The sequence below is a fragment of the Lissotriton helveticus genome, chromosome 8 (assembly GCF_964261635.1).
Source record: "Lissotriton helveticus chromosome 8, aLisHel1.1, whole genome shotgun sequence".
In the NCBI taxonomy this organism is placed as follows: Eukaryota; Metazoa; Chordata; class Amphibia; order Caudata; family Salamandridae; genus Lissotriton; species Lissotriton helveticus.
The window spans coordinates 1,191,386,770-1,191,407,488 of NC_136069.1; the positions used below are offsets into that span (position 1 = coordinate 1,191,386,770).

General features: G+C 47.6%; 1 protein-coding gene across 1 annotated transcript in view; it reads right to left on the bottom strand.

Annotated features, from left to right (window-relative positions):
* Positions 1-20,719, bottom strand: part of GCC2 (GRIP and coiled-coil domain containing 2) — a 413,631-nt gene that overhangs the window by 212,392 nt on the left and 180,520 nt on the right. Inside the window, exon 11 of the mRNA XM_078658140.1 lies at positions 8,110-8,274. Within this exon, the coding sequence (XP_078514266.1) occupies positions 8,110-8,274 (165 nt within the window). The remainder of the gene's footprint in view (positions 1-8,109; positions 8,275-20,719) is intronic.

The window sequence follows — 20,719 nt, forward strand, 5'->3', positions numbered from 1 at the left end:
GGGTGTGTTGAAGTCAATAAGAGACACGCTGGGAAGGCCAGAGGGAGAAATTGCTGGGTTAGAAAGAGATTGAAGGGAACGACCTACGAACTTAACTCAGGTAGCGCTTAGGGAGAAGCTAACAGCATTCCAGGAGGAGGCGGTGAGGGGAAACAGCATACCTTAATAAATGCGTGCAGGCCAGGCATTATGGAGAGGGCAATAGAGCGGGGAAAACACTTGCATCCTTACTGCGCGCTCCAAGAGGTGCGGAGTAGATTACTGAATTGCAAGGGGCGGATGGTGAGGTAGTGAGAACACCGAAAGACATACTGAGTACATTGACAGATTTCTATTAGTCACTCTCCACTTCACGCACGAACCCGGAGGAGGAGGATATTACAGAATATCTAGACACCGTCGCGTTAGCTTGTTTAATAATGGGGCACGGCAATATATGGATCTTCCCATTACTGTGGAGGATGTGAAGACTGTCATAGCTGGTATGCCGGCTGATAAGGCTCCAGGATCAGATGGTTTAACGGCGGCTTTCTATAAAGAGTATGTGGATATAGTAGCACCTCGACTACATAAGGTATATTTGGAAGCCATGGAAACGGGAATGCTCCCGCCCACACTCAGAGAGGCCACGATCATAACCATATGGAAACCTGATAAAGATCCGACTAGCCCGGAATCTTATCGACCCCTCTTGTTGATTAACTTGGATGCCAAAATTTATGCCAAATTACTGGCTGATAGACTGAAGCCTATGCTGCCGCAGATTGCACTGTCAGATCAGTCTGGCTTCGTCCCTGGGCGAGCTACCTCCCATAACCTTAGAGTTCTGTTTGGATTACTCCACTATTTGGACCCGAGAGTGCAAGCGGTCGCTGTGAGAAGTTGGCCTGGTATATGATGTTCACTATTCTAGTGAGCACCTTGCACCAGTCCAAACAACCCTTATGGTGATGGTTGTAAAGTCAACCTTATAGACCAGCTATCCTAGTGGTAGCATGGACAAAGCAGTCTTAGGCTAAACTCAAGAGGGCATGTGAAACCAGCTGTTTTACCATATGCAATCCCTTTAATACCAAATGAAAGGACACCACATAGGTTTTATATATATATAAAATATATATGTATTTATTACTAATTTAATCCTCTGAACTCTTTATGAGGTCAGAGGCACAAGCACATAACAAGATACTTAATTAACATACAATAAGTTGCACAAAATACAGTAATGCCCTAGGGGCACTTCAAACCGTATACTAAAACAGTGCTATAAGAACCACGTCACGAACAAAGGATAGGCCTAGGGCCTGGAGAATCGCTGGGGCTACGCTGTACTACCAAAGGATAGGGAGCAGGAGACCCACGGGATGCGCGTGCAGTGTCTTTACACACACGCGAGTTACCATAGAGTTAGAATGGGAACGAAATAATTGGAAACTAGTTCTTTTAGGTCACTTCCGGATGGACAAGGAGAAAGCTACTTGAAAGTTAGACACTAGGATAGTAAATACCCACAGGAGCACCGAAGTACTCGCGTTACCTCACCCAGAGGAAGCGGGTGCATAGGTGTCAAAAGTGTGTCGGGTTTCGTCGCTGAATCCTATGGAGCCTCGAAGAAAGATGCTGCAGGCGACCAGGAGGGAAGTGTCCGGGTGGATCCAAGGGCGGATCGAGGATGAAGAGTACCTGAAAGCAGAGGGGACAGAGTCTGGGTCACTAGCCAGTGACCAGGAAGGAACCAGGAAGGAACCAGGCGATGTCATGAAGCAATCAGGTGATGTCGTGAAGCTTGTCTCTGCAGCCACGTGGACCAGGAGGTGTCGACGACGACCAGGAGCTGGATACGGACTGTCCCACGAAGGCTCTCGCTGTCGGCAGTGTCGGCTTCCGGATTGGAGTCAACAAGCCTTGGCAAAGGCAACCCAAGCAGGAATCGAAGATAGCTTACGGATCAGACCAGCAAGGTCTGATGGGCTTCTCTTTTTCAGGGAAGCAGGGCCCAGTCTGGAGCAACCAGACCAGCGTTGTAAATTCAAAGGTTCGTCGTCACAGAGGCCACTAGCCAACGGGCAAGTGACCGGACCACAAGGGAGATTCTTCAGTCTTCTATCTTCAGGTAGAATGTCGAAGGTCCAGAGTTTCGTTTCAAGTTTCAGTCAGGATAAACCTAAATTCTTGGCACTCAGCTCCTACCTATATACCAAATTTAGGGGCTGGATTACCTGCTAGGTCCCTCCTATGGGTGGGACCAGGGAAGGGGGTGGTTACACCCCTTTCCCTTTGTTCAGTTTCGCGCCAGAGCTGGGGCTGGAGTGCCCCAGCACCGGTTTGAACCGGACTATGCATGGGACACCTTGTGTGCCCCAGGCAGTGTCTCATTTCATTCAGCCCTCCCTGCCCCAATGCACTATGGCCTGTGAGGGGTGGTGCTAGCACCTCCCAAGACAGGAAACCTATTGTCCAAGCCTCCCTCGCTGGGAGGACTCCCAGCAGCAGGAGGTCAGACTTGTGTCTGTGGCAGCAGAATCCATTTTGTGATGCTGAGGCTCTGGTTAACTTTAACCAGCATTAGTAGGAACAACATGTCTTCTCCCTCTAGAAGGGTGGAATACTACCCAGAACTGGCGAGGGGGTATTATTCCAAAGCGTGTGACACCTTACACGACATGTTGTGATAAAGCCAAACCAAAGTTAGCATTCAACCGCGAGGATTATAATGCACTTAAGAGTATATGGTATGGCTATATCATAGAACAGCTATAAGGACATGGTTCCGAAAGCTGCAGACAGGCTCAGCTCATGCTAGAGCACCATCTCACATAAAACCAAGCATTCTGCCTTCAGGATTGTTAAGCCTGCCATAGGAGTGACTTATAGGTGCATATGTGTCTATACATAATGGTAGATATAGGAATACTATACCTAAGCAAGGGGTGATTACACGACCTTGCCCCAGCTGAGTGATCAGCCAGTTGTGTCAGTTTGGATGGCCAGCCAGGGGTGGCAAAAGATATGCTGCAGCCCCTGGTAGGCCTGGGTGCACCTATGCCCTGGGCACCTATGGTACACTGTACAGGGACTCACAAGAGTGACTCACCATTCAATTATGTATGTACCTAAAGTACATGGAGTCCATTTTATAGAGAGAGCAGATAGCCTGGGGCCCTGATTAGCAGGATCCCAGGCCAACTAAGTCGAAAACCAGCTAAACACAAGGCAAAAAATCTAGGGTAACCATAGTCAGGTATCCACCTTCCTACAGTCGCTGCCCTGTTGGATGCAACAAAAGCATTCGACTCTCTCGAGTGGAAATTGTTATTTGCATTGTTCATTAGAATGGGGTTTAGCCCTTCATTTATACAGCAAATCCGGATTTTGTATACGGCCCCCACAGCGCGGGTGAAAGTGAACGGCCAGATATCAGAACCGATCACTATCACGAGAGGAACAAGACAAGGCTGTCCGCTGTCGCCACTGCTATTTGCTATAGCGACTGAGCCGCGTCTCAGACAGCACCACATGCAGCGTAGCATTGGGTTCACGTCCAGAGGACTGCTGGTCTCCATGTACGCAGACGACATGACTATTTACGTGGTGAAGCTTGAGGAAAATTTTGACCCGGATATGAGAGAATTTATACGGTATGGAGGTCTCACATGAATACAGATAAACTGGGCAAAATCAGTGATGTTCCCGTTAACAGATGGTACTAAGCAGTGCGACACGGAGTTTCCTATTGAGTGGACGGATAGTGAGGTTAAATATTTAGGTATTTGGTTTAGTAGATCCATACAGGAAATATGGCTCGCTAACTATGGTAGGGTGATGGGCTGGGTGGAAGGTAAGACACAGAGATGGAAAACACTACCACTTTCCCTGACGTGGCGTATAGCCCTCACCAAAATGGTAATTTTGCCTAAATTACTTTATCTATTTGTGAATATCCCCCTTCCCCTGAACAGTCATTTCTTTAACAGACTTCGAACTGGGATCTTGGCACTAGTTTGGGCGGGACGACAGCCTAGGGTGTCATGGAAACTATTGATGCTTCCTTTCACTCAGGGTGGATTAGCAGCGCCAGATTTTGAGCTTTATGCGTATAGCGCGCAAGCGCAATATCTGCATTATTGGCAGCATCCGATTCCATTCCAACCACACGTGGCCATAGAGATAGACGTCGCTGCGCCCACCCCGCTGAATGTTACTGTATACCATCCATACAAACGTTCGCCTGCGGACATTAACACAGTCGAAACTACAAGATGGGCCTGGTCGAAACTAGCCAGAAGGGCCGGGATTGAGGAGCTATATGCACCATCGATGCCGCTGGGCGGTAACCCATTGATAGGACCACTGACAGATAGAGCAGTGACGGAACGAGCGAATAAACGCGGGTTGAAAGTGGCTAGTGATCTCTACCCAGATGATGTATTTTTAACGTTGCAAAAGCTAAGCGTGCCGGATGCGCCATCTGCATCTAGCACGCTGTTATTTTACCAATTGAGAGCAGCATGTAAGGCACGGTACCCGCAATTTCCAGCAGCTCCACCCACGCTGCCGGCGCTGGAGGACTTGCTATCGAATAACTCCCCCCGTAAATTGATTACATGTATTTATAGCATAACACAGAGCACATCACCGGTGATAACGTGCAAGTCCAAAATAGAGTGGGAACAGGAAGCAGACATAAGAATAACTGACAAGCAATGGGTATTCTGTTGTACACAGCTTGAAAATGTGTCACCTAACTATAGATTGAGGCTAATACACTTCAACTATCTACACAGGACTTATCGCACACCTAAGCAGCTATATCGTATGGGACTTCAGTCGGATGCCAAATGTTGGAGATTTGGGGCGCAGGAAGCAACTTTTTTCCATTTGGCCTGGGAGTGTGGGCAGGTGGCGCAATACTGGGGTGAAGTGCTGGGACACATAGGGCTCATGATTGGCGTGGATTTGAGAGTGGATCCGCTACTGGCACTTCTGGGGTTTGTAATGGAGGTGCCCAGTGCTTCACGTAAGTTGGCTGCGCTGCTGCTGTTGTTGGCCAAGCGCCAGATAGCGCTGCACTGGAAGAAGGCAGCCCCGCCCACGGTAGCGGGATGGATACGATCGGCGGTGTATTGTAAAGACCAGCTGTCGAACTACTGGGACCTTTTGCCAAGCAGCTCTAGACCGGCTGATATTTGGGAACTATTTACATTATGGCTGGGCCGGGCGGGCTCTGATTTATGTGTGCACTAATTAATGTAAAGAGGACAGAGTACATCTAAGTGCTCTAGAGGGGCGTGGGACAGTAAGAGGACTGTGAGACGGCGCTGATGGTGGTGGGATATGTATAGTGGCTTTGCAGAGGCCAGGCAGACTACATGGGCCATGTGTTTGGTGGATTAGGCAATGCAGGAAGACATCCTCGTTTATTACACAGGTTGGGGTTATGGCAGGGGGTTGGGATAGGGGTCTGTTAATAATGTTTTAAGACCACACAGGAAGAGTTCCATATTGCGGTTGGATATGATTCACGCAAGTACGGATTATCATTGTGCTAGTAACAAGACGCTGCCGAGCCCTATGGGATGTCGGCTAACAGGCTGTGTTAACCAATCTGAAATATAGCTATTAAGCGCTGCCGGCCTCTGGGTTGTGGGCTCACAGCTGTGTATTATGTGTGACGCTTAGAATTACTTTTCAGGGTCAGTACTGGGCTCAAAGATGCAGCACTGAGGACTCTCCTGATAACAGGTGAGTAAATCGGAATTCGTTGTTCGGCTGATTTTAGATGAATATTTTAAAGTTCCAAAACTCCACACTTGGAGGAATTTCCAAGTGAAACCAGTCAATGTTAGCCTACGGAAGAAAAGTGAGTTATCGGCTTTTAGGTAAGTACTCGACTGGTAGAGTTAAGGTTCTGGGCATAGACTCAGGGGTCTCCCAGGGTCAGGTAGGTACAGTTGGTACACCCTCAGCACACAGGGGCAGCCGCGTGCAGAGGTTGTTAGGCCCAAAGTTATCCAATGAGAGGCAGGGGGCCTTCGGTTGGTGGCTGTGGAAGCTGGGCTCCTGGTCACTTGCTCAGAGCAAATGGGGAAGTAGGATAGGACAAAGGTTGCACTGCCAGGGGCACTCGGGCGGCTGGGTGCAGGGTGCTTTTGAGCCGTCGGGCGCTCAATGTTTTTCAATGAAGATCTTGACAAGGGAACAAAGGCTGCTCGAGGTTGCTGTCTGCAGGAACCGCCGGGATTTAGCAGGGGCAGGTTCAAGGATCAACAGGCCGGTAGGGCTGGGGACAAGTCAGTTGGTGTCGTCCTTTTGTTAGCAGCTGCATGGCAGGTCTTCTTCTTGGTCTTCTTTCTTGTTTTGAAATCGGGATCTGAGGAAGGCAGGTTCAGGGTGCCCCTAAATACTAAATTTCGGGGCATACAGGTAGGGGAAGGGCAGGGACCAATAGGTCCCTATCCTCCGGTGAGTACACCCCCTATCCTTCTCCTCTCCTGTGGGAGGGGGCAGGAGCCTATCTCTGATTGGGCAGGGCTCCCTATCCTCAAGATGGCCAGAGCCCGGAGTTGTGCTTCAACTCGCCTCTCCCACCTGAGGGGTGGAGTTGGCACAGGCAGGCACACCCCCTTTCCTCACATAGGGTTTTCTGCCGTCTTCCTGCCAGAGTGGGGGTCAGAACTGGTGGGGGCCAGTTGCTGAGTACAGCAAGTGGTCTGGAGAAGCTCACAAAGGCGGTATGCCTTTGAAGCTTCCCCCTGCCCATCCTGGGGGAGGAGACCTAGCACCTCGCCCAGGATGTGCATTGTTGCAGGCCCAGGAGAGCTGGGGGCTCTCCACCCAGGGGTCCAGCAACATGTCTGCTGTGTGGCAGCCTAGGCAGCCTCTCAGACAAGACGTGGATTGTAGGTTAGGTTTCATCTCTAGGATGCCCTCTGTAGTGCATTTTACATTAAATCCCACACTGGCATCAGTGTGGGTTTAATGTGCTGAGAAGTTTGATATCAAACTTGTCAGTCTTCAGTGTAGCCATTATGGTGCTGTGGAGTTCGACAACCTCCCAGCACCATATTCTCTTAATGGCATCTCTGCACTTACAGTGCCCAGGAATGGCCCTGGGTACTGTAGGGGCACAGGGCTCATGCACCTGTGCCCACACCACTGGCATAGGGCACCCAGCTAGGGGGGTGACTTATGTATGCCAGGGCAGTGGGTTTGTGTGCATGGCTCACAGGGATGTGTGCCATGTCGACTCTTTGTTTAGTTCTGCACCTGGACACTCAGCCTGCAAAGGCAGTGTGTGTGCGTCAGGGTGCAGGGGCCCTAAGGGTGGCACAATAAGTGCTGCAGCCCTTAGGGGTCTTCTCTGGACACACTGCCCTGGGTAACTAGGGTACCATTTACCAGGGGCTGACATGTGGCCAGAGATGCCAATTGGGTTTTTAGCTTCAACACAGTTTTAGGGAAGGAACACAGGCCCCGGGGACCTGATTGGCAGAAGCCCAGGGCACACTCAGTCAAAGTACATCAGCAATTCAGCAAAAAGTGGGGGCATACCATGCAAGAAAGATGGCACTTTCTCACAGGCAGTCAAAAGTGGCCAAGAGGTATGGGCTCTAAAATAGCAGCATTGACCTTGATGGTAAATTGTCTGATGGAGAACACTAAATGTAACAATGTAGTTCAGAACGATATCATCTAAAGCCATGATATCTTTAGCTACATCAGTAGTAACTAGGGCTTTGAATAAAGAAGATGTTATGCAGTTCAAATATATATCATGATCTAACTGGTTTAAGGGCTTGAAAATGCTGTGGATCGACATAAATAAACGTAGTAGAGCTGGGGTATAAATAGCACATATTCATAAATGTTGAAATAGGGTAGTAGTGATTTGAATACAAGCAGTCAACTGCTTTCGGACAGTCAAAATTGTCTTATGTACAGAGTTGTGTTTTGTATGAATGCACCAAGTTTGATGCTGATGTTTTAAGAGACAAACTGGATGCTGTGGGAGTGGTGGGTATAACACTGGAGAGCTATCACTGCTTGGTGATCTGAATGCAAGTTGGGCTGCTATGAAAAAGAGCTCCTCAGAGGCAATTTTTCACTTACCTTTGCCTTCTGTTCTTTTAGAAGTTTTTCAGCCTCTAGCTCTTTGTCCACACTGGTTTTAGATCTATGCAAATCTAAAATCTGTGATTCCAGTAACCTAGTGTTAGTCTGAAGAGTTTCAATACGAGCTAGTAGGTCTTCCTTCTCAGAGTTCAGCTTTTCCAGCTAAAATGAAAAACAGAACACCAATGCCAATCAATAATACACATCTTGGAAATGACAACTGTAATTTGTAATATTTCCTAAGTAAAAAGAGAAGTGCTAAATAATACATCCGATTGGATCAACTGAACATTCTGTAATGCCTAAAACCACTTTTCGTGATGTATGCAAGTGCTTAAGCCACAAGACATTTGGGAAATAGGACTAAAAAGCATTTCATTTAAGAAAAATTGGCTGAACATGTTGCGCCTATGAAGTCATCTTCAGCTTCTGCATACTTTCAGTCTGGTATGAAAAGCTGATAGCTTGGATGGCAAACTCGAAATCCATGTACTGGGAAACCTGGGTAATTGCAAAATTATGATAATCCACATTTAAGTTTTCAGTAGCTTTTTTAGTTATTTTGTAACTATACCACTTTGATGGTGCTCATTACCACCTCAGGGAAGGTCATAAATTCAAACCAGAACCAACCTCAAGCATATCCTATCCAAAACACCCTGCCAATCAGCAGAAGTATCCTATATAATGTCCTATTTCGGAGTTAAACCTCAAACTTGTAGCACTTTGTACCATCCAGCTGACCATATGTTACAGGTATTTGGTTTTAGAAACCAAGCTCCTTCCCTTGTATACTTCCTAACAAACTGATTCTAGTTCTAAAATAAGGAGCATTCAGAGTCACTTTAGGAAAATGAGGTCTCAAAAGTCACACACTCAGTAAACTACAAGGATCAACATAGCCTCTCCAACATAAGTAAGTGTGTGAGTGATCTCAATAGAATAAAGAAGATGGGAAGGTGTAATATGTAGTCGGAACGTAATTTGGGAAGCGCCTCCATTCCCAAGCATCCTAGGATAAACTATTCCATGTGAACTTATGTGTCATTGATACCTATCTGGGTATATGCCTAACTCTTGTTCTCACTGTTTAGTATTTTTCCCAGGAACTCAGGCCTGGCCCAGCCTAGTAAGCAACATTTTCACAAGACACTAATGAAGTCCAAAGTCAAATGGGGGTTAAAAACACAATTTCTGTGTACATTTAAAATACAAGGTGGCATTATTTCAAAACAGACAATAAAAAATGATTCATTTTTTGTTGTACAAGTTAAGTTGTTGGAACAGCAAGGATACACTACTGTAGTCAGTGGTGAAAGCTGGGCAACAACTAAGGTTAGTGGTAAAGACAGGAAGTATGAGTGCTGGTTAGCAGTGAGAGCAGAGAGCACGACGAGTGAACTTCAGACAGGGGTAAAAGCAGGGAAACTCCAGAAGTTAGTGATGCTAGCAGAATCAATCTGCTACGATTTAGTGGTGAAAGCAGGGAGAGCCAGATGTAGTTGAGGCTAGAAGAAAAGTGATCCAGCTTTAATTGATGAGAAAAAGAGGGAAACTGAGCTGTAGTTACTGGTAAGAGCAAAAATACTCCGCTATAGTCTAGTGGTGTAAGCCTAAGGTCTTTGCTGTAGTTAGAGGTGAAAGCAGAAAGTCCCAGCTGCAGTTAGTGGAAAAAGCAAGGTAACACCGCAGGAAGTAGGGATGAAAGCAGATAGACCAGGCTGTAGTTAGGGGTGAAAGGACAGAGACATCTCTGCAGATAGTGGTAATAGCTAAAATACTCAGAAATAGTTTAGTGGTGAAATCAAGGAGACCCTGATGCAGTTAGTGGGAGAAGGCGGGCGAGTGAACATTGGTAAAGGCATGGAGCTCCAGCTGTGGTTAGATATAAAAGCAGAGCAATCTGGCTGCAGTTAAGAAATTCTTCAAGCTGCAAAACGACTCCTACTGGCAAGTAGCCATTACGCTTTGCAGCTTGAATCCTTTTCTGGATTCACATGCTGTGTTTCAGGTTATGTAGCGGTTTCTCCCATGTCTGGGAGGCTGTGGTGAAAGGAAGACCTTGCAAACAGGAGTTGAAGCACCCTTTGTCCAATCTGAGATTCCTTATTTATTTGTATATCCACACAATAATGCTTTGTAAAGGTGTGTGGTGATGCCCATGCTGCTGCTGCGCAAATGGAATCAATGGGTACATTGGCCATAAATGCCAGCGTTGCTCCTTTCTTCTAGTGGAGTGATCTGTTGGTTGCATTGTTAGTTCCTTTTTAGCATTGGCATAACATAACTAGATAGCTTGTACTATCCATCTTGCAATAGTTGCTTTTTGAGACAGCTGATCCTGTGTTGGTATGTGGGTAAGCAACAAACAACGGCTTTGTTTTCCTGATCTGTTCTTTTTTCTGCAAATAATACAGTAAAGCCCCCCCCCCCTTACATCCAGGGTGTGGAGGCTTTTGTCTGCCTTAGTTTTTGGGTTCTTGAAGAAAACTGGCAGAGAATGTTTTAATTTAAGTGATACTTAGACACCACTTTTGGCAAAAAGTGTGGGTTAGTCTTTAAGATAACTTTATCCTTGTGGATTTGTAATTAGGGTTCTTGTATAGTTAATGCTTGTAGTTCACTTACTCTTCGCATTGATGTTATAGCAATGAGAAAGGCTGTTTTGAGAGTAATATGTTTGAGGTCTGCTGCATGCATGAGGTCAAAGGGTTTTGTCATCAGTTGAGAAAGTACTGTATTTAAGCTCCATGTTGGTACAGGAGCAGCTCTTGGTGGAGCTATTCTTTTTGCCCCTTCTAAGAACCTTTTGATGACTGGTCTTGCAAAAAAGCTTTTGCACGATTTTTCTCTTGTGTATACCACTATGGCAGCAAGGTGCACTTTAAATCTGGAAAAGTTGATGTTACTGTCCAAGAGATAAGATATGTATTAGTGTTGTTGTTAGTTGTGCACCATGTGGGGTATATCACTTCCATTTTGCTGTATAGCATTTTCTTGTTGACTGTTGTCTTGCTTCTTTCTGAGCTGTAGATTGAGATGCCCAAATTCTATGTATTCAGCGCCAGGCTGCTAGTTGTAGCGTTGCTGGTTCCGGGTGAAAAATCTGGCCCTGTTGCATTGTCAGCAGGTCTTTTTCTGCTTTGATCCTTACCATTTCGGCTTTGGATAGTTGTAGTAGAGTTGAGTACCAGGTTAGCCATGGCCAATCGGAAGCAATGAGAATTATATTTGTTCCTGGTTCCTTTCCTTTTTGTAGCACTCTTTCATCAGGAGTATTGGTGGAAAGGCATAAACAAATGTCTGTGACCAATTGAGTGAAAGTGCATTTCCCTTTGACAGGTGGTGTGGAAACCCTGAGGCAAAGCTTTGGCATTTCTTGTTGTGCATTGTTGCAAACAGGTCCAACATTGGTGTTCCCCAGATGTTGAATAGATACTGTACTGTTGTCTGTTTCAACTCCCATTCGTGGGAGCAGTTGTTTTGTCTGCTCAGTTGGTCTGCTGTGATATTGTCTACCCCTCGTAGATGTACTGTCTGTACATTGATTTGTTGTGGTATTGCCCAATGCCAGATCTTCTGTGCAAGTTTGCTCAGGGGAAAATACCTTGTTCCACCCTGTTTGTTCAGGTAGAGCATTGTAGTTGTATTGTATGTTTGTATTAAGATGGTTTTCCCCTGAATATGTTTCTGGAATGCCTGGAGAGTCAGAAAAACTGTTTTAATTTCCCAAAAATGTATGTGCTTCGTGGAGTCCTGTTCACTGCACTGACCATGATATTTCAGCTGGTTGAGATGTGCCCCCCAACCATTGAGGGATGCAATCCTTGGAGATTGTCACAGATGGAGCTGGGACCCTAAAAGGTCTCGCCTGTGCTATGTTGTTGGATGCCCACCATTGTATCTCTGCTTGCACCCTTTGTGTAACAACCACTAGATCCTCCCAACTTCCTGTGGCTTGTGACCAGCTGTTGATGAGCCATTCTTGGAATGGGCGCTTGTGTAGGCGAGCGTGAGGGATGAGTGGGATACATGATGCCATCATGCCCATAGTTTTATTACTTTCCTCACTGTCAGAGACTGTCCCTTTTGGTAGAGGGCTGTTACGTGATGGATAGCTTGTATCCTGGCTTTTGTGGGATAAGCCTTAGCGTTTGCCGTATTCAGTCTTGCTCCCAGGAAGGTTTTTTTCTTTTTCTGGTGTTGTAGACAATTTTCTGTGGTTTATTGAGAAATCCAGGCATTGTGGCGTTAGAACTGTATTTTGAACATGATTGTGGCATATTTGTTTTGTACGTCCCCTTATTAGCCAATCGTCTAGGTATGGGCAGACGTGGATCTTCTCTCTTCTTAGGTGTACCACCACTGCGGCTAAACACTTTGTGAACAACCGTGTAGCAGATTGTATTCTGACCGGGTGTACCTTGAATTGGTAGTGTGTTCCATTGCGTAGGACTCTCAGGTACTCTCTGTGCCTTTTGTTCATAGGGATATGTAAGTAGGTGTCCTTGAGGTCTATTGGTACTAGATAATCCCCCTTTTGAATCTGTGGGATTATTTCTTGAAGGGTACACATTTTCAAGTGTTGTGTTAGTATAAACTTGTTTATGAATCTTAAGTCCATGATTGGCCTTAGGGTCTGATCTTGTTTTGGTACAAGGAAGTATGGTAAGTAGTTTCCTTTGTGCCATTCCAGTTTTGGTGCCATTTCGATTGCCTGTTTTAGATATAGTTCTCTGATCTCTGTGTTTAGCAATGTTTGTTCTGATTTGGATAATTTTCTTATTTTGGGTGGATTTGCAGGTGGTGTCTTTTTGTTAGCTCTATGCAATATCCGTATTGTACCAAATTAATATCCACTTTTCTGTTGTGATCCTTTTTCTTTGTTTGTGGAAAAAGGATATTCTTCCCCCCACTGGAGTCTTGTGTGGGTCCTTTTCTGTGACTAAGTAAGTTTGAGCCATTTCCTCTTCCTTCAGAGGATTGGCCTCTTCCTCTGCCATTACCTCTACCTTGAAAGGGCTGCTTCTGCTGTTGTTGCCAGGCTTGGTAGCGAGACTGTTGACCCATTTGTTGGTTTGGGTTCTGTCCCTGAGACTGTTGTGGCATCTTCTGTCCTTGGCCAAAGCTGCCTCTACCTGTGGTCTTTCTGTTAGAGAAGCCTCCTCTTTTAAAAGAACCTTTTTGTTGCAGGGCCCCCATTGCCCTTCTGTTTCATTGTCCTTTTTAATCTGCTGAAGGGACTCATCCACTTCCTTGCCAAACAGAGCTTCCCCGTTAAATGTTCTGTTGATGATTGATGTCTGAACTTCTTGTTTAGATACAGAAATTCTGAGCCAGGCATGCCTTCCGAGTATGGTTCCTGTGCACATTTGCCTGCTTGCGGTATCTGCTGCATTTAGGGCTGATTTTAGCAAGGTGTTTAGCCACATTTTTCCCTTCTTGGACAATCGATCTTGCCCTTTTCTTGTCCTCCTTGGAGAGTTTGTTCAGCAACTCTTCTATTTCATCACGCTATTGGTGGCCATATCTGTTTAACAGGGCATTTGAGTTGGCAATGCGTCACTACGTTGCAGCTTCTTTTTCCATCCTTCTCCCCATCATATCCATCCTCTTACTTTCTTTCTCTGGTGGAGGTCCTGTGTTGGAGACTGCATTTGCTCTCCTTCTTGCTGTGTTTCAAGTTTCAAGTTTTTTATTAGTTTAGCACAGTTACTTAAAACTATTGCTGTACAAAGTCTACTTTCGCATGAATATAAAATTTAGTTTTTAGCACATTTATCAGATAAGAACAAGGCTAAAAAGCAATTTACAAGGCTGAGTGGCCAGTAGGCTTATTAAGAAGCAGTATTATGGTTGCCTATGTGAACGTTTTGCTATACTTGGCCGGATAAAATAGTTAATACAGAGGGTACTGGGCCGAGGGACGAAAAAAGTCTGTAATGAGTCTTTGAGGGGGAGGAAGCATGGCAACCAAGGGGGGTAATAAAAGCTTGTCCAAACGTCTCACAAATTTTCCAAACCTAGCAAGTGCTTGAATGTCAGTAGATGTAAAGCACAAGGCAGAGGCCTCCAAGCACGTCCTGGCGCCCCATTTTAGGAACAAGGGTTTCAAAAGGGACCTCCTGGGGGCTGCTAGAGCCGGGCAGCAGCACAGGAGATGCAGCCATGATTCGGAGTGGTATTTGCACAGCCTACATGCTCCCCCCTCGCTTGTTGGGGCCCATTTATTAAAGGCCGTCGAGCGCAGGCCTAGAAGTCGCATAAACATGATGTTCTCCCTAGCCACTTTGCCTAAGTTTTCCTGGCAGTATGCTTGTGGGCGCCCAAGAAGATACGAAGAGTTCAAAGGGAGCAGAATGGTTGGTGCCTTTAGAGCCTGCAGATCCATAGACTGTGAAATAAGTTTGACTTGCTTATTGATGGTGCTTTTCCAGGCCGAGTATGGAATAGTGGCTGAGGGGAGAGATGACTCGTCAATCGCTAACACTCTAATGGCCTTTATAATCTGGGTGTTCCAGGGATTGCCCGGGCTAGACAGGATTCCTTTTAGCTGGAATTTAAGAGTGTTATCACCTGCTTTTAGGGTCCTAATAAAGTATTTCAGGGTGTCGGCCTCGCAGTAAAGAGATTGTCTTTGTAGGCCCAGCTCCAGTCGTAGTCTAGCCCGCTGAATAAAACTTGGCAGATGGAAAAGTTTTTTATAGGTGGAGATTTGGGCGAGCTCAAGACTGGAGGAGCACGCTCCAGGAAAGGCCTGGTGACCATAAGTTAATGCAGGAAGTAGAGTGGCTTTAGCCACCTTCAGGATAGCTTCTGCAGAGGGGCTGCTCAGAGTTTGGTTCAGCCGGGTCAGGGAGAATGTTATTGCGCCTGCTCTCTTTTGCAGAGCGGCTAGGTGAGCGGTAGGCCTAGACGCCTCGTTGAACCAGACTCCCAAGTAATTATATTTTACTGTTGTATTAATCCTGGCGGGTCCGATGTTCCATGCCAGCCTTTTCTTGTTCTTACATCTGCCAAATACCAGTACCTTCGTCTTTGCCTGGTTGATTTTCAGGGCATTGGCGGAGTTATATGTATGGAGCCTATTTAAAGCCCGTTGGAGACCCGATTTTGCTTGGTCCATTATTACAATATCATCTGCATATTGTAATATGTGAAGAGGCTTTTTGGCAGGACCCAATTTTGGCGGGAGAAGGTAACTATTCTCCAAGAATGTTCCGAGGTCGGCTGTGTAGAGATTGAACAGCAGTGGGGCGAGAACACAGCCTTGCTTTAGTCCATCTTCTACGGCAATTCTTGAGGAAAGTGTCTTTGGGCTGGTTTTAATTCGCACCCACGTGTTCTTATGCAGAGCAATTAGTGCGTCTAGTAGGTCATGCGGGATCCCCCATTTGTTCAGCTTCCTCCACAAGATGTTCCGAGACACTTTGTCAAAAGCCGCGCTGTAGTCTATAAAGCAGCAATAGAGTGGAAGGTGGTTTTTTTGTGCAGCTTTTTGACTCAGAGCGGCTAGAGTAATAATGTTGTCTATTGTGGAGGCCGATGCCCGGAACCCAGTTTGGTAGTATGGTAGTATATTGTTTTCTTCGACCCATTTTTCCAGCAACCGAAGAAGACATCGAGCGTATGCCTTTGCCTCCAGGTCTAAAAGGGCAATGAGGCGGTAGTTAGCCGGTGACGCAGGGTCACCTTTCTTGACTATGGGGCATAGAGTCGAACCTAACCAAGAGTCTGGGAGCTGGCCTGTCGCGAAAACGTTGTTAAATAGCGGAGTCAGAAGGTCAGCCCACTCTTCCGGGGCGCATTTAAATATCCCAGCTGGTAGACCATTGGGCCCTGGAGCTCCGTCTTTTTTCATGGCTCGCAGATACTTGGTGACCTCGGCTGCAGTGGTCAACTCGAAGGTTTCTATTTGAGTGGAAGCAGCGCGATCTCTTAGTACTATCTCCGCAGGGTCGCCAGAGTCGCTGCGATATAGGTCGGACACGTGCAGGGCCCAGGCTTCTTCACAGACTGCATTTCCTCTCGTCTTGTTGGTGGAGCGGAGTTTGTTCATATAGTTCCAAAACTGGGACTGACTTTTGTTCTTGAGAAGGGCAAAGATTTTTACCCACTCAGACTGTTCTTTGAGTCTCTTGTTCTCCCATAAGGATTTCTTGTAGGTCGTCCGCAGCGATGCCACCTTTTTGGCGGAGAGCACAGTTCCAATTAGATTGTGCCGTCGGACGGCCTTCCTGAGGGTCTTTCTTTGGAGGGCTAGCAGTGGGTCGTGAGTTTGCCTCGGATGTGGCCCGAATGTTCTATGATGGAGCGCGGGCCCTGCCAGGAGATCCTGTAGCTTAGCGATGGAGTTATCCCACCGGTGGTGTGATTCTATCGGAGCAATGTGATTGAAGTTGCGCGTTTCGTCCTTGAGCCAGGTTCCCACCTTGGCGGATCCCTGTGAGTCCCATTTGATTCTCCTAACCATTGTGTGCAATTCAGCTCGCGTTGAATGCCCCACCTCTGCCGTTTCGCGAGCAGCTTGCACTTGCAGGTCCAGTGTGGCCACTATGGGGTTATGGTCACTCTCCAAGCGGTAGGGGATTTCCATCCTGGCCAGACGATTACCCAGAAGCGGGGAAAGAAAGATGTAATCAATGGTAGAGATTCTCCTAAATGTTGGCAAGAAATGAGCATCCGGGAGCAGTTCCTGCGAAATTTGCTGAGCCGAGCGGAAGTTATGGGTTGTTAGAAAAGTGATCATCGCTTCTTGCTCTTTGTTTTTCCTAGCTAAGAGGCCGTTGGATGCGAGGTCTTTGATGTTGAAGTCTCCTAGTAGCAGTACCTCCATTGATGCAAATTCCGCTAGAAGGTCTTCCAGTTGTTTTATCATCAGGTCCGTTGCAGATGATTTTGCGGTTTTTGCTGTATTATGATAAATGTTAATTAGGAGGATAGAGCGTGCCCTGCCTGAAAAAGACAGACCGGTAATCAAAACCGTCTGCCCTGCCGTCAGGTTCCGAGTGATGGGTGTGGCCGTTAACTTGCACCTGTGGCTAATGAAAATGGAGAGGCCCCCTGAGGGTCTTCCATAAGATTTGACTTTAGCGGCCGGTTGGAAAAGTTCATGATAGCCAAGGCGAGGCGAGGGGGATAGAGACCAGGTCTCCTGAAAGCAGATTATGTCGCTTTTGTTCAGGAATTCAACGGCTGATTTTGAAGCTAGGGTTGACTTTAGCCTGCTCGTATTCCCAGTTGTGATAGTTAGTTTGGAATCGGGCCAGTTGGTGATCTTATTAGGAGGGTCGCTGTTACTGGGCAAAGTTGATTGATGACTCTGGGACTGAGTCTCCGTAGCACATGTCGTTGACATGGGGGACAGGGCATTTCAATTTACAGCTTATCGTACGTTGGTTTTTATGGCATGCAATATTTAGGAGATTATCCGCTTTCGACGCTTCTGGAAGCCAGGCATGGGTTGCGCCCCGGGACCCCTTCAGTACGCTGGTAAGCTGTTTCACAGGGGCCTGTGGAAGAAGGACATGGGGATATTTTTGTTGGGTGGGGACCCACATTTCGATGCCCCAGTTTTCAAATTGGTTGGCTTCCTTAAAAATTGCATTCCTAATGGATTCCTGAGACCATGTTGTAATGGTGGCCTCTAAGTCCCCTCTCCCTGGTATTGTGGAGAACTTGACTGACGTAAGGTCTGAGGAGGTAAGCCCGGCCAGTGCTGGAATGCAGTTGAACAGGCGGAGGAGGTTGCGTCTGTTAAGAATATCATGTGGGCCCTTGTGCTCGTAGTGTGGATAAAATACTAGTTCTGCTCTCTTTTCCGGGCTCCTGGCTGTACCAGGTAAAGGAGCTGTCGCCATCTGAAGTTGAAAGCAAGCTTCAGGTGGGTAAACGGACCTCTCCGATTGGCTTATCATCATACCCGAGGCCTGTGGCACTTGAGGCAAAAAGTACCTTTGCGGCTGTAGGTGGAGGTCACAGCAGGCTTTAGTTAAGTCTTCTGATTGATGGGGCGCACTACAGTCTGTGGCAATGCCCACTATTGGGCTGTGAAGATCCGTGTTCGTAATTTCTGCCATTCCATGGGATTGAGGTGGACTGTTCCGGTCTTCCATTATTGCTACAGTGAGCTGTGCGGGGTTATTCTGATTCCCAGCGCTGTAGTCTTTGGTACTTGTTCCTATGGTTTTGTTTGGCAGTAATACATTTACTGTATTTGAGGTGTGCATTTCTGAGGCTCTTGTGATCCCGGAGCTCCCCAGGGTTGATGACCCGTGCTGTTCGCTGGTGACCGTTGGGCCAGCGGGGGCCTTACTTTTCTTGTTGTGTTTTATTTCAGGTTTTACCGGTGGGTTGAAAATGGGGAAGTAGGGGAGACCCCTTGATTTATTAACTGGTAGACTGGGTGCCACTAACCCTTCGAGCCCCGTTCTTCTTTTCAATAAGCGTTGTTTTTTAGATTGTTTTTTTTAGTTTTTTTCTCTCCCACCTTGACAGTGAGGTTTTCGTTGGAGGCTTAGGAACGCTGTGAATCAGGTCCGTGTGGGCACTGTTGGGGCGGTCGGAACGCGTGGATGATACTTGCGTCGATGTGGTTTCGGTGAGATCCAAACCCGCTGAGAGCGGGCCGGGACTGGTCCCTATTGAAAGGCTGGACGAACTTTTAATAGCTTGGTCGACACAAGGGGGTGTATTTTTTCTCACAGGGCATGGGCCAGCTGGTGCGGCGGAGCGTAAAGGGTCTTCGAGGATAAGTGAAGTTTGAGACTCTTGCATAAGCGTAGGCTGAGACGGTCCTTGTCTGCTGCTGTGGCACTCTACGCTGTTCAGGATTGCGCCCATGATTTCAGGGAGGGACGAGAGTTTGTTGATTATTGGGCTGCAGGGGCAGGAACCCCGATAGCCCATTGTCCCTGCCAGGTCTTCAAGGGTTCGTATCCTGGAGCCCAGATCCAACAGTGTTGATGCCAAAGTTTGCATTAGATCGATCTGCAGCTCCATTTTCTGCGACTGCCATAGCGTGGCCTTGGCAATCGCGTCTTGTTTGGCATGGAGGGATGTCAGTGAGACCGAAATGAAGTTTATGGGGTCCGGTAGAGTGAACACAGATGATTCCTGGTCCTCTGGAGGGTTTCTGAAGAAGTTTGAGGGGGAACTGAAGCCTGGTGAGTGGGCGAGTGATTCCTCAATTCGACTTTCTAAGGAGGCCAGGAATCGGTTGGATAGTTTGTGAGACAATGAGAGGCCATCGTTTTTTGGGCTCTTGTCTGAAGGTAGGGAGACGTTCCGGCTAGTGGAAGAGGCCCCATAGCATACAATTGGACTGGGTGGTAATTGAGCCTTCGATGTTAAGTCTACAATATAACAATTGTCGGTATGTTTAGATGGTGACAACGGGACACTGCCATGGACTTGGGCTTCGACTTCTAGCTTAGTCGCGTTGTTTAAAATCGTGATATCTGTAGATTCTGAGCTAAGGGCTGGTAAGGCTGTGTTTCCAGGTGCTACAGAGAAGGCGGACAGTGAAAGAAGAGGGCTGTCATGAGTCGTGACAGCAACCTCCTGGGAGAAGGTGAGCAGCTGGTGGGTCTTATGGAATGACTCGTGAATTGTCTCGTGTGTGGTGGAAGGTCCGGGAGAGGGTAGGGAGGGTTTCTCCGGGGTTGAGTTTTTAACGTAGGCCGGTCCGGGGAGCAGAGGTTGTCCATCTGGATGTCAACTTTTAAGTCTGTGTCCTGCTGAGATAATTGAATAGAGGAAAAGACCTTTTGGACAGGGGTTTTAGTAAAGAAGTCGTTAATCCGAGGTTGCAATTGCGCTTGCGATGATAGGCCGCCTGTATTTGGCGTCTCGTCTTTGGGTGGGGGTGACTCCTGCTGGGCCCCTCCAGGGGAAGCGGAGCGGAGGGTAGTACCTTTCCTCCGTGGGAGTTTTCTGAGTTGCTTGCGGTCTTCCATGGTAGGCCCCCAAGGTGATGATTGGCGGTTTAACAGGAGGGGTGAAGAAGACTGCACTCCACCTGACCTATCAGGAGAGGTAAGTGCACGGAGGGTTAGGAAGAGAGCCAGAGAATAGAAACCAGTGCAGGGCTTCACGCGGGTTGCCGGCTCTCGGCTCCCACTGCTCCGTTCTCGTAGCCGGGCTAGGCTCTCCCTGCTCTGCTCTGCTCCGGGTCACACAGCTCTCCCTGCTCTGGTTCCCGCTCTCAGGGATACCAACAAGCAGCAGCTGCTTCGCGCTCAGTGCCTCTCCAGTAGTAAGTCTTGACTCACGCAATGTAACTGGCGACTTGTATCAGGCCCACAGCTGACCAATATCCTAGTCCGAAGGTTATAGAGTCGCTCACCTCAGCTGCCTGCTCCCTCACCCGGACACGCCAAGGGCTCTCTGCTCTCTGCTCACTGCTGACTGAGCCCGTGGAGTGCCTCTCCTCCTCCGCTCCTTTAATCCCGCTCTCGCGCTCTGGTGCTCCACCGGTGCTCCTCCCTCCTGGGCACCAGTGCTCCTCTCCGTGCTCTGCTCCGCTCTGCACGCCCCCCCCCGTGGAGTGTGCTACCTGGACCGAAGGGGTGGGGCCGGGGCAAGAACGGGTTTCACCTGGGCCCTC